The 14,245-nt window shown below is 40.4% G+C and overlaps 1 protein-coding gene across 1 annotated transcript in view; it reads left to right on the top strand.

The window, feature by feature from the left end:
* Nucleotides 1-642: 642 nt before the first annotated feature.
* Plppr4 (phospholipid phosphatase related 4) overlaps nucleotides 643-14,245 on the top strand; it is a 41,623-nt gene continuing 28,020 nt past the window's right edge. Inside the window, exon 1 of the mRNA XM_052730066.1 lies at nucleotides 643-1,035. Within this exon, the coding sequence (XP_052586026.1) occupies nucleotides 814-1,035 (222 nt within the window). The 5' untranslated portion in view covers nucleotides 643-813. The remainder of the gene's footprint in view (nucleotides 1,036-14,245) is intronic.

Genomic DNA, 14,245 nt, shown 5'->3' with positions numbered 1-14,245 from the left:
TTGTGACTGTGATGCCCACACTATGCTAGGGAATAAGAGTGAGGTTAGAGAGGGGAGGTGGGGGGGGGGGGGCGTGGGATGGGGGAGGGAATGGGAAGAGAGGAAGGAGAGGAAACTGCCCTCGGGATGTAAAATAAATGAATAAATTTAATAAATAAAGAAGAGTGAGTTTAGAGCCTTTCCTGGCCTTTGGGGCATATGATGATGCCCCTTCACCCTGTCTCTTCAGATGCAGGAAACACTCACTTCGCTCCCCAGCTGATCCAAGCTTTCCTCAGCGCTTCCCTGGGAGTTACCTCCCTAGAGATCCGCAGGCAGGGCTGTCACGCTTGGGCAGCAGCCAGCTCCCAATGAATTCCCCCCCATGGCCTACTTGTCAGTATGAAGTCCGAGTTTTAATTTTGCACAGGTTGAGGCAGCTTTTCTTGCTGTGGGTATGGGTGCTGTGCAGATTTCTGCTCTCCAGGAAGCCAAGACGAACACCAGATAGACTATCTGAGACCAGGTGCCTTGGTTCCTCAGCCTTGCATCTGCAGAAATCAGGAGTGCTTCCCCTGTTTTTTGAATTTTTTTTTTCCCCTGTTCTTGACGTCAAGCTCTGACAGCCAGCGGAGGAGCCCTTCGCCTGGGCGGTGAAGAGCGCAGGGAGAGTGGCAGGGAGGGGAAGCCATAGCAGCAACAGCTTGGAGGAGGGAACTGACTATCCCTTGCCAACACACCCCGGGCGAACGCAGCGCTGAAGAAAGAGACCTGCGGGCTCGGGGAACCGCGGGGTTACTGCAAAGAGGGGCGGGGAGAAGGCGGGGGCGCTGCATGCAGCGCGCTGGCTCCAGCGGTGCCCGCGGGGAATGTGACATCAGCGGCGCCGGGCGCTTGCGGCTGGAGCAGGCTGCTCGCCTCGGCCGCGCGGTGCACACCTCGCCCGGGGGAGGACGCGGAGCCCGGCAGGCGGCCGGGATGTCGGCGAAGGAGAGGCCAAAGGGCAAAGTGATCAAGGACAGCGTCACCCTCCTGCCCTGTTTTTATTTCGTTGAGGTGAGTTGGCCCAGAGCCCTGGCATAATGCAGATCTTTCCGGACAGCTCCGAAGCGAATTTGGGTCCTGGGTAAGATTGGTAACCACACCAGAGCACCAAGGCGTGCGCAGCTGCTGTCCCCAAATGCTAAACCCTTTCCCTTTCCCCCTACAGGTTTTTCTCCAGAGCTCCCCTGAGTCTGCTTGTGGGCACCTGCCAACACCAGCTGGTTATCACTAGGGGTGGCTTGCTGGGTGGCATTAGGGGAAGGGATACCTGTGAGAGTATAGGTCTAGTGGTGGCCCTGTAGCGCCAGTGTGCACGGCGTCCATAAGTGCCCCGGAGGGGCCATGATGCCTATATTTTGGAATTTGCAATTTTCAATTTGCTGACGGTATCTAGAACTCAGTGAGCTTTTGGTGGGAATTCAAATGCATACAGCTTTGCCTGGACTATAGAATCGGAGGTGTTTATGTGGTTTTAGGATTATTGGTGGCTTCTATTAACCCTTCCAAACCCTTCTCCTACTACAGTTGCTATGGTACTTCATCCGCTTCTAAAATTGGGTCATTTCTAGATGTCAATCACCGATCTACTGGCCTTTTTGCCATGGTGTGTGTGGGTGTGTGCATGGACAAATATCCATACATATGTATACAGCACAGTGTAGATACATACAAAAACGCGTGAATATATATTTTAAATGTATGACATCATCTGAGTTCACATGATTTGTATCTGTGCTTTTATTCTGACCTGAGCAGTATTACAGTTAAGCAATTAACATGGGATTGCACTCATAATGAACCTCTCTGACTTACCTAATGCAGCATTTGAGGGAGGAACAGTTTATGGGAGGGGTGTAGAGATTGACAGGTACAGGATTCCATGTACTGTGATCCATTGCATTCGGAAGACATTTTTAAGCAAGGGGTTTGTTAAATTACAGGCGGAGAGGGGATTGTTGTATAAATTTAGGAAAATCTAATAGTTTTAAGGGTAAAACTGTGCTCCTTGTAATTGTATCTCAGGTTGAGTAGAGAATTTTCCAACTATTGCTGCATTATAAATAGCCTTCCTTCGTTGTCTTTTCAGCCAAACATGGAGGTTCTCACTTCCAAGTACAGATAGCAGATTCTGTATTTGATGATTGGGAGGCTTATCTGGATTGGGCAAGAGCCACTGTCTTGAAACTTGGGGAAGAAATATTGTGTCAAGCCTGCCCTTAGAGATAACTATACATTTGGAAGTTTCCTTTTTGTGCCATATATTTTTAAATGATTCAAGTGTTAAGATGTATGTGACCTGCATAAGTTTCAGAGAAATGACCTGTGATCCCTTTATCTAGGACTTATAGAAATGAAGCAGAGAGAGAGAGAGAGAGTGAGAGAGAGAGAGAGAGAGAGAGAGAGAGAGAGAGAGAGAGAGAGAGAGAGAGAGAGACCTGTTTTCTTAAAATCGTTGTGTCATTTATTGCCCTTCTTTTTACAAGGAATCTTAAAGCTATTGCTTGGGTGATTGAAAATTGTGGGCCCAGAAGATTCCATGAACAGAATAAAGGAGTAGGAAACCAGGCTGCCTGCCTTCCAGATCAGTGGCTAGACCACTTGTGGCATTGCTAATCCATTTAGTGGTGTTTCTTTCTAAAGCACTTTCAATCACATCTAAATCTATTATATTTATTGGGAAGAAATTAATGTATTGTTGGGTCTGTCTCTAGGAGATACTCACTTAAGATCAGCTGGAAGCTGAGTACACCAGAACACAACTGTATGGCTTCCTGAATGAGGGTACAAACCAAAAAACTTCATTATTCCCTTAAGGAATGAAAGTACAGACTTTTGAGGAAGCTTTTATGGAATACATGGCCTTTAACCTAGGATTTTAAACATAAAGGTGTTTATAATTCATGGGAGTGGTGTCTCTGGAAACAAATATCTTACAAATGTCATGTATTTTTCAGGAGCAGAAATCACTACTTTCACTTTCACCCACTCCAACACCGTCCATGAGTTCCTTAGCAGGACAAGTTACAGAAAAATCACTTGAAGACCATCATTGAGTTTATTATAAGATTTGTTTTTGCATTCATTTTCTTGTTTTGCTTTTTGTTTGCTGATGTTTTGAGATGGGATTCCATGGAGCCCAAGCTGGCTTCACACTAACTAGTTGCAAGACAGGCCTTGAATTCCTGACCTTCCTGCCTCTCTTTCTTCCACATATTCGGGTGGTGGGCATGCATCACGGAGTTTAAATGAGCATCTATAGCATTATATTTGGGGAGTAATAGACTTCTAATAGAGAGCTGCAAGTTTGGATTGCAAATTATCTCCCTTAACCTTAAATGCATGATGAACCTCTAAAGAGACGGTACAAATGGGAGAAAGCATCAGTCTTCCAGCTATTTAGGAGTTGGCACGAAGCACTACCCAGTTCCTTAGAAATGACTCATTTTGAAGCTCGTGGGATGAATCTTCGCAGGATGAGTCTCTTTTGCAAGATGAATAAACAGAGCCTGAATTAACATGTCAATAAAAAGCACTACAAGAATGGCACCTGGCCTTGGAGCATAGCGTCCCAAGATCCCAGGGATTAAGATAGATAGCTAAATACAAGTAAATCTCCTTCTGTCACATATCAGGCCCAGAGCCTAGATATCATAACTGAAGTAAGAAAAAGTGTGTGAGAGAATCAATATTGGGGTGGGGGGAGTATTGGAGTCTTGTGATGGTAGGGACAAAGCTGTCTTTCTTCATGACACTTGGCTGCTTTAGATTGCTATTTACAATACCTATGTGACACAGAGGAATTTAATTGGGAAATTTTGACTTGGACCAGAGTATTAAAATCAACTTGGATGCAATTCTGGCAGGAAAATAGCAACAATTGGTTGATTGGCAGCAAAATGGACCTTAAAGATAGATTGACCTGGTTCAAAAATCACCTGTGCCATGTAGTTGATAATTTTGACTATGTTTGCTCTCTCACTCCACATTTCTTTTAATATGATAAAAAAATTATGTAGGCTCAATATGAATACTCATATAGAAATATATATGAAATTTCTATAATAGAAAATAAGATGCCTATTTCTTAGCTATGGAATATACTCCACGGTTAAAGCATCAGGCCTGTGATAAGATGGGTACATTGTGTTGTTTCCTTTTCTCTTTTACAATTGCCCTTGACCTGAAGTGGATTCTTTCACTGCTAGGCTGGACAAGATCTACTTCATAAGTGTACACTGTTCCCCAAGTTTCTAAAAGGGGTTTGAATTTCACAGGTTCCATGGAATCAATCTGTAATATTGGTCATGGGTAGGGACAGTGGAGTGCTCTTAATTTTGTAGAGGAAATGTGACCATTATTTATGAAGCCCTTAGAAGAAAATGCACCTTCTTGTTCAGTCTTCAGTAGTTCTGTTTTAGAAAGAAGCCAATGAGCCAGTGAGATGGCTCAAGTCCAGTGACCTGACTTCAATCCCTTGCACCCACATGGTAGAAGGGTTAGAAGGAGAGGATAGACTCACTCCCACATGTTGCCTTTTGACTTCTATATCATAATGTGTAACATGCATACATACATACATATAAACATAAAATGAATAAATTAATTTTTAAATGAAAGAGGTCATTTGTAGCTAGAGTTTTCCTGCCTGGCCCACAGTCAGGACAAATCTCTCTCACCCGCCAGTCCCACAGCCGTCAGACCTAACCAAGTAAACACAGAGACTTATATTGGTTACAAACTGTATGGCCATGGCAGGCTTCTTGCTAACTGTTCTTACAGCTTAAATTAATCCATTTCTATTAATCTATACCTTGCCACATGGCTTGTGACTTACTGGCATCTTCACATGCTGTTTGTCATCTTGGCGGCTGGCAGTGTCTCTCTGACTCAGCCTTCCACTTCCCAGCTTTATTCTCCTCTTTGTCCCGCCTACACTTCCTGCCTAGCCAATGGCCAATCAGTGTTTTATTTATTGACCAATCAGCAACACATTTGCCATACAGAACATCCCACAGCACTTCCCCCCCTTTTTTTTTCAAAAAGGAAGGTTTTAACCTTAACAAAGTAAAATTACATATAATTTGGGAATTTGGGCGTAGCTTCTCTTACTACTTCCTGCTGGAAGGGAGCACTGTATCTTATGAGGACACAAAGAAAATTTTAGGATCATGGAGTAGTCTGTGAGGCTGTATCGTCTGAGCCAGTTGCCTTGAAACCATTCTGGATGTTGGCTCATCTGGGCCTTGGTGTCACCTTTCAGGTGGTCTTGGCTGGTCAAACCTGATGTGTCTTAATCTGGAACAAATCCATAGCCTCTGGCTTTCTGTGGGAACAAAAGCAGAGACTCTTTTCCAAAGCAACATATCCTTATATTCAAATTTTGAAGTCAAGGTACCTTTAAAATATACATTTTGGTTTAACTCAACATCTTTTATGATCAAATGTTTTTCTGCAGTTAAAAATCCCAAAGACAACACAATCCAGATTCTCTGTGTAATATTCATCTTTACATGGCTTATTTTTATATTAATTTTACTGTCTCTTTAAAGACTTTATTTTTTAAAACTGTGTATTTGTTTCTATAACTGTATATATCACCTTTTTTGTCTCTTTCAAGCCTACGTATATTTTACACACATTGTAAACTATTACATCTGAATCTGTCTTATTGTGAATCTATTGCTTTAAACTGCAGCAGCTGTGGCTGCTGGCTCTGCCCACCTCAGCTTCCCAACATGGCGGTGGTAGTTTACCGCCAGCTCTGGGAGCTATCGTGAGTCTATGCTTTTATCCAAGCAGCGTGTAGCCCAGAAACCTCTTTTTTTGTTTTGTACTAGCAGAGGCTAAATCCACCACGCAGCTTAGTGTGCCACTTGTAGAGGCCTCATTCCCACCATACGGCGGCAGGTCAAGCGTGCACACTAGGAACCCACCAGTAGCTCAAACCGGCAGCTGCTGTTCATTTGAGAGAGACAATTAGGAACTGTTTTTAGCTCTGATTTAGAATCTTTTTTCTCAGTTTTTAGGTGGAAACTCTTGCCACCACGTTGGATGCCATTTGTAGCTAGAGTTTGCCTGCCTGGCCCACAGTCAGGACAAATCTCTCTCACCCGCCAGTCCCACAGCCGTCAGACCTAACCAAGTAAACACAGAGACTTATATTGGTTACAAACTGTATGGCCATGGCAGGCTTCTTGTTAACTGTTCTTACAGCTTAAATTAATCCATTTCTATTAATCTATACCTTGCCACATGGCTTGTGGCTTACCGGCATCTTCATATGCTGTTTGTCATCACGGCAGCTGGCAGCGTCTCTCTGACTCAGCCTTCCACTTCCCAGCTTTATTCTCCTCCTTGTCCCGCCTATACTTCTTGCCTAGCCAATGGCCAATCAGTGTTTTATTTATTGACCAATCAGCAACACATTTGACATACAGAACATCCCACAGCACTATTTGTAGCTTGAGTTTTCCTGCCTGGCCCACAGTCAGGACAAATCTCTCTCACCTGCCAGTCCCACAGCTGCTCAGACCCGACCAAGTAAACACAGAGACTTATATTGGTTACAAACTGTATGGCCGTGGCAGGCTTCTTGCTAACTGTTCTTACAGCTTAAATTAATCCATTTCTATTAATCTATACCTTGCCACATGGCTTGTGACTTACCGGCATCTTCACATGCTGTTTGTCATCGTGGCGGCTGGCAGTGTCTCTCTGACTCAGCCTTCCACTTCCCAGCTTTATTCTCCTCCTTGTCCCGCCTATACTTCTTGCCTAGCCAATGGCCAATCAGTGTTTTATTTATTGACCAATCAGCAACACATTTGACATACAGAACATCCCACAGCAGTCATTGTTATCTAGATTTTTTTAAAAAAACGAAACAGAGATTAAATAACATAGCCAAGTCTACATAACAAAAGTTGAGGCAGAGTGGTCACCAATTCAGACTTCATATTCACCATCACAGAGACTGGTACACCTGGGAGGCTGGGGTGGGATGATCACTAGAGTCCAAGAGTCTGAAGCCAGCCTCAGCAACACTTTTGAGACCCTGACTCAGAAGGAAAACAGCAGATAAACAAGTAACAACCAAACAGGAAGGTGTGGTAAGAGATGAGCATATTGTCAAAGGTGAGAGGAAGACATGCTTCCTCAGCTGGAAGACACTCAGCAAAAGACTTAGCAGACAGTGTGAACTCCCCACACTGTCTCACTAGTCAGGAGCTAGTGTCCCCAGGGTAGACAAGGAGCAGGGATGCCCCAGCCCCCTTACTCTGATAAAGTACCTCTACAATCTTGTAGACACAAGCCACAGCGTTCAGCTTCTAAGTTCAAGTAATGCTGTCCTTGTTTATCACCACACTCATTAGTGAGTTAATGGGCAGAATGTTTCCTCTTTTATCTTTGGTTTAGCTGGGAAAGAGGTTCATGGTTGACAGTAGCATCCTATGGTAGTTTGAACAACAAGATAGCTTCTATAATAGCACCCTACTTTATGGATAAAGTTGGATAATTCCGCTTTTCAGTGTTCAATGCGAGAAAAGAAAGGTCAGCTATGGAAGGACCCTCAGCCAAGCATATATTCAGGGCAGTCTTATATTAAACCAAAGTAGACCAAAATGTTATTGTATTTTAATTTGCAAAGTTCTCTCCAAGTGATAGGTGTCTCATCTATGTTGGTAATTGCAGCTGGAAGCACAGCTAGTATTAGCCGAAGGCTTTGGGGGCTTAATCACACAGCATTACATTCAATGAGGCTTATAGTCTTGTTGCATCCCCTTTACGCTAAGCACTATAACAATTCCCTTGTCCTCAGACTCATAATTTTTTTCATTAGTCACACTGCTCAAAAATCATTCAATATGTAGTACAAACACATGATAAATCTTTTGTAAAAGTCCCAAAATGGAAATTCTGAAAGTAAAATAAATGGGGCATAGATTTCTTTTTATTTAAACATTGTTCAACTTTGTAGCATACTTTCCAATCTCTGGGATAATGCTTACCTATGGGAGCAGAGGAAGTATTTAATGTATATTTACATGTTTTACACATATATCCATAAAAATAAGACTGAAATATTTTGTTTCTGGTAAATAGATACACATGCTCAAAACTCTGCACATAGATGCATATAAACACTGATGGTGTGAAAAAAATCATGTTTCTCCACTTGGCATATAAAACAGAATCAGAAACATTACGTAACCTCAGCATTTTAACCTCAAAATAAATTAAATTATTTCTTTTAAGAAAGTTTTCTTTCAAAAAATTTATATCCTAACTTTAACTACCATGAATCCACAACACTTCTGTGTTCATGACATCTTTTTTCAAGTCTACATGGCTTATTTGATCTTTCTGAAATACAGTTGTTTTACATAAACATTAATATCAGCAAGAAAAATAACATCATAACATTTCTGCATTTCCATGTACCAAAATAGTAACTGTGAATTTTCCCTCCTTTTCTGGATTTGATAGAGATAGTCTCCTCAGAAACTACTCTAAAGCCTGCCAAGTGAGATGAGCTTGCAAATCATCCCTCCCAGTTGGTTGTGATCCACAAACTGATGCAAAGAAAAAGTCAAGGGAGAAGAGAATAGATTTCTAGTCATAGAGACAGAGTTAAATGAGGACACTTCTGCAGCACCAAGTATGGAGCACATAACCTTCTGTTAGTGACTCTGCTCTTCTCTCCTGAGGCACAATCTCTATCTTTCTCCAGGAGTAAATCACTACTACATTTTTATATCAGGAAAAAAATTACTTCATGTCCATCAGCTTCAGAGATTTGTAATGGTAGTGTTGTTTATGATGGCGGTGACAATGTTCTTAGTCATAGTAAAAATAAAGTATAATAATTTCAAGTGTTCTTTGGGTGGCAGAAGCTCTGGCTACATTATCATTAGTCCTCTGAACCACCGCACCAATGAGGTAGTTAGTTCTTGTTTTTTGTTTGTTCGTTTGGTTGGTTGGTTGGTTGGTTGGTTTTTGCCTTTTGTTTTTGTTTTGTGACAGAGTCACAATTTATAGACCCAAGCTTGCCTCAAACTTGGACCGTCTGGCCTTAGCCTTCCAAGTGCTAGAATTATGCCTAACCTCAAACAAGGCATTATTATCTTTGCCTTTTTAAACCAGAATATTGTAGCTCAGATAGATACATATCTTACCAGAGACATATTACAATTAATGGAAGAAGCCAAGATTTGAGTACAGATCTATTTTGCTCACACACTGTGATTGCACCATGTGCATCACCCATGCTTCCAGTAACAATGCTAGACTTGGTGAGTAGAGTAAAGAGACCTGCCTCTCTTTCATGTGGCTCGATCCATAGTATTGGAGGTCATGCATTTAGGTAAGTCTAGTTGGGATTTTGTCAGAGCTGGGGAATAGAATTTTTCTATGCATTTAACTATTGAATTTGGCTTTGTTGGTACTATTTCCTATTCAATGATCAGTGATTTCCTTCCGGCATGGATGTTTTGAAACTATGATGATTGTTCACTTGCAGAATGGCAAATGGCATTCATCAGGTGCAATGGATGGAAAGGAAGACTTGGAACTCAGAGTTTAAGGAAGTGAAATGGATAGGATGAGTTCATAAAGTGATGGAACTCAAGAAATGACACAGTAAATTAAAAAAAAAAAAGTGAGGCTAAGCCAAGCAGGGTTGGGAGAGACATCTCAAGAACACTGAACACAGGAGTGAAGTGCACATGAGATCACTGGAGACCTACTCTGTGAATGAAACTTGGAGACCTCTTTGGAGACTCAAGCTGTCTAAGATGACTTGCATGAGGCACAATGGTTGTTTTTTATGCTGGAAATGTGTTACAAATGTCATTTACAAAAACAATGTCCTTTCAGCGTGAGTATATATTATACATATAAAAGCCTAGGCTATCTCTCAAGCAAGCACTCTTGTATAAAATACGAAATTAGGAACTCTTATTACAGAAGGAACTCCATAATCCAAGAACATCTGGTCTGACTAAATTCTGTCAGGTAGAGGAAAATTGTTTTCAAAAGCCAGAGTTAACTAAAGATTTGTACAGTTAACAGCAGACCCGGCGTAGGACCAGTTCTCCTGACTTCTGTTGCAGTAATCTTTCCTGGTTATTATGATTTCTAGAATCCCTTTATTAAATATATTTTATTTTAAGATAATATAATAAATTATATTTTACTTCACACATGAATATAATGTGCTTTGATCATGCCCATCCCCACTCCAATTCTCCCTAGCTACCTTCTACATCCCCCTCCTAACTTCATATTATCTCTCTTTTTAAAAAATAACAGCCGCGGTCGTGGCACACACCTTTAATTCCAGTACTCGGGAGGCAGAGCCAGGCGGATCTCCATGAGTTCGAGGCCAGCCTGGGCTATAGAGTGAGTTCCAGGAAAGGTGCAAAGCTACACAGAGAAACCCTGTCTCAAAAATAAACAAACAAATAAATAAATAGATAGATAAATAAATAAATAAATAAACAAACAAACAAACATGCCGAGTTAGTGTTTCCTGTATGGAGCATAAGCAGCCTACTAGGAGCCACAACCTACTAGGAGCCATAACCCTAAAGAAAACTGACTAACCCTCCCTCAGTGGCCATCAACAGTCAATACCTCCTCAGCTAGGACTTTGTGGTCCTAATCCATGCTGGGAGTTTGATTGGTTTGGTCTTCTGCAGGTAACACAGCTGTGGGAGCTCATGAGTGAGCGGTCCCGTAATGTCTAGAAGACACTATTTCTCAGTAGTCCTCCCCAACTTCCGGTTCATAAAATCTTTCTGCCTCTTCTTCCACCATACTCCCATTCTTTATAAGAGAATGTTCTGGTCTGAATAACCGTTCATGCAGGCCTTGCTAATTCAGCATGTAGATGAACTGTGGTTTTTATTCATGCCAGTTTCCCGGTGCCTTTCATGGCGTCATGTTAAACGCAGTCAGCATTGGATCTGCTGCTTTTCTGAATTGTTACCACTTTTTTTGATGGAGCAACGTTGAATTGAAAGATGAAAATACTAAAAAAAATATTTTCCCATCTCATTGCCAAACTGTTCACATATAATTTCACAATTTTTTCACTCTATGTGAATGGAGTCTCTTGCGGAGAGGAAAGGAAACACTGGAAGAAATAAGAATGTGACTTACAACAGTATTTATAAAATAACTGAATTTACCAATATTCTTTTGTGTAATTTTTGCAAATATATTTTCATCTCACCTAATTCTTAAGCACAGGTTAAGAGCAGATATTAACTCTTATTTACTAGTTAAATAACTGTACAGGGAAGTATAGGGACTTGTTAAAACCCACCTACTAGGAGCTGAAGAGATGACTCAGAAGTTGAAACATTTTCCCAGTAAGTGTGAAGACCAGAGTTGGATCTTCAGATGCCCAAATAAATGTCAAGTGGGAATGATGGCCAACCTACAGGGAATTCCCCAGAGCAAGCTGGCTAGCAAGACTTGCCATATCAGTGAGCTCTGGGTTTGGTTGGGATATCCTGTCTCAACGAAAAAGGTGCAAAAGCCGGGGAAGATGATTCCCAATGGCAACCTCTGGCTTCCAGATGCAAACACACCTATACACATGTTCATCTACACACATGGCAAATGCTTACACGTATCACACACACACACACACACACACACACACACACACACACACACACACACACACACGGAGAGAGAGAGACAGAGACAGAGACAGAGAGAGACAGTGAGAGACAGAGAAAGATAGAAAGAGAGAGAATGGAAAAAGAAAGAAAAAAATCAGCCAGTGATGTTCTCTCATCTTGTCATAGGAAAATATAAAACTTACATTTAAACTATGAATTGTCTTAATTATGAGGGCCATGAACATCTCAACTTTGTAAAATATCTTCTAGAGTAGGTTAGAACTGAAATTCCAAATAGCTATGTAATGAAATAATTTCTTTCTGGTCAAGTGAGTTTTGAAATGTTGAATGCCAGGGCTAAAAATGCTAATTATGATATAATTAATGCTGAGGTGTTTTTCTGTGAGTAATTAGACCCTGAATCAACTAGCACTGAGATCCAACACTGTTTGCTTGGTTGTTTTTAAGTCAGAAAACATTGTCAATCAACATGTGGAAGGATAATTGCTTGTTTGTTGTAAAAAAAAATGGTTTCTGACTATTCTAAAACTGGTCAACCCATTAGGCATATTAAGGAGAAAAAGAAATATGCATGATTAAAATAAATGTAATTTTGGTAAAAGTGATGAAAAGTATCAGTATACGTAACAGACAAAGATTGTTAAAAATTGGAACAGATTGTCAGCAATTTAATATGTCATCAAAAGCCTGTTCTTCAAAACTGGTTACAGGAAAACCACCACCTCAGAAGGTTCTAGATTCAGACACTGGTTCCTCACACACAGAGTCCCAGTGGGACCAACTTACTATGTCAAATAGATGTTACAATGGTGTTCTGGGGTTGATTAATTTTATAATTTTATGACCATCGATTTACCCATTAAATATGTTATTTACTGATTGCTTATGATGTGCCTCTCTGTTAGTTGGATGGAAACAATATCTAAACATTGTTGGCAAATTTCCTACCAGGAAGGAAATTTTCAGTAAATTGTTATTGAATGTATGAAACAAAACAAGGCTAATAGTAGAAACATTTGCTTTTCATTTCATTTTTTTCCTAGTATTAAGATCAAACCCAGCTGTGCAAAAAATACCACAGAGTTACATCTCCAGTCTGTAGCTTTTCCGTAACTGTCAAATTTAGTTTGTGTCAACACTTTTAACTATAAAGTAAATGACAGTGAATGGTCTACCAGAAACATTGGCCTGTCTTCTAGATCATTGAAAGACTGGAGATTAGTGTCTGTGGTCCACATGAGCCCTCATTCAAAACTCTGCTTAGACTTATTTTATCATTTAAAGGGAAAATACTATGGACTGTTTGTTTAAGACAGAAAGCAAACCAGATAATCTGGTAAATGTCTGTATGGTTTCTCTTTTGAAATGAAATCAATACTTAGAAATGAAAACGCCACTCTATCTAAGCATAATGCTCACCTTGTTTTCTTTGACCAACACCACCCAGCAGATAGTATACAAAGGAAAATGTTTCCATATGTAATTTTTAAATTCCTCAGTGATGTTGGAAAAGGGTAGGTCACAGGTAGCAATTTCTAAAAAAGGAAATTACATAGAGTGATTACAAATGTGAACTCAGGAGTCAGATGCCTTTAGTTAGTAATCCAGTTGCCAAGCTGAAAAACTTCACAAAAAAATCATGTAATTTATTCATGTTCTGTTCTTTTATCCATAAAACATCTGTAATAGTAGCATCTTCCTGAACAAAAAACAAAAAACAGTCTTGGAGATTGCCTAAACTCAAATATGCAAAGTCCTTTAAATAGTACCTGTCAAATATCAGGAACATTAAATTGCTGTTAGTACCATATTTTTGAAAGTCAGCTGTATATTACAGGGAAAGAGAAATTATGCCTGTGAGAAAGGATTTACAAAGCAATTACTTTCAACACATGAAATACTGGTCCCCAGCCTCAGGTCTTCATCTCTAATTTGGTTTCAAGAACAAAATTCTTTCCAAGACAATGCACATCCTTCAGTGTCTAATCATGTATGAGAAAACAATCTTCAGTGCCAGGGGTTAAGGCCAATGCTCACAAAGCCTAGCCCCCAAGCCCAACGCTACATCAATGTTCAGATAATAAGGCAGCCACTAAGTATTATATTAAGCTTTACTATTAAATCTTTGAGTGGTTGTCATTAGTCTTCTTAGAGCTATAGACATAGAGTTTATATTCAGGCATAAAGACATAGAACAGATTTTTCCCATTAGATGTAAAATATATATTAGGTGTGGTAGTTATTTTCTATTAACCAGCACTGCTATTGGGAGGACCCAGTTGAAGTTTCTTATGTTCTTGAATGCTAACAAAATCATTAGAATTTCAAAATAAGAAATATTTCTGTTGATGTGTATGGTTGATATAAATAAGGCTTTCAAGTATGAGATTTTCTTAACTACACTATAAGATTACACTGTGTGTGTGTGTGTGTGTGTGTGTGTGTGTGTGTGTGTGTGTGTGTGTGTGTATTTCACACAACAGAAATAGCCTAAGTATATGTCATCACCTTTCCAATCATCTACATAGGCATAAACTTACTCTACACTGAGGATTATCAATGTATCA

The sequence above is a fragment of the Peromyscus californicus genome, unplaced genomic scaffold (genome assembly GCF_007827085.1).
Source record: "Peromyscus californicus insignis strain IS unplaced genomic scaffold, ASM782708v3 Scaffold_9__1_contigs__length_137607984, whole genome shotgun sequence".
NCBI lineage: Eukaryota > Metazoa > Chordata > Mammalia > Rodentia > Cricetidae > Peromyscus > Peromyscus californicus.
This window is presented reverse-complemented; position numbering and strand designations above follow the sequence as displayed.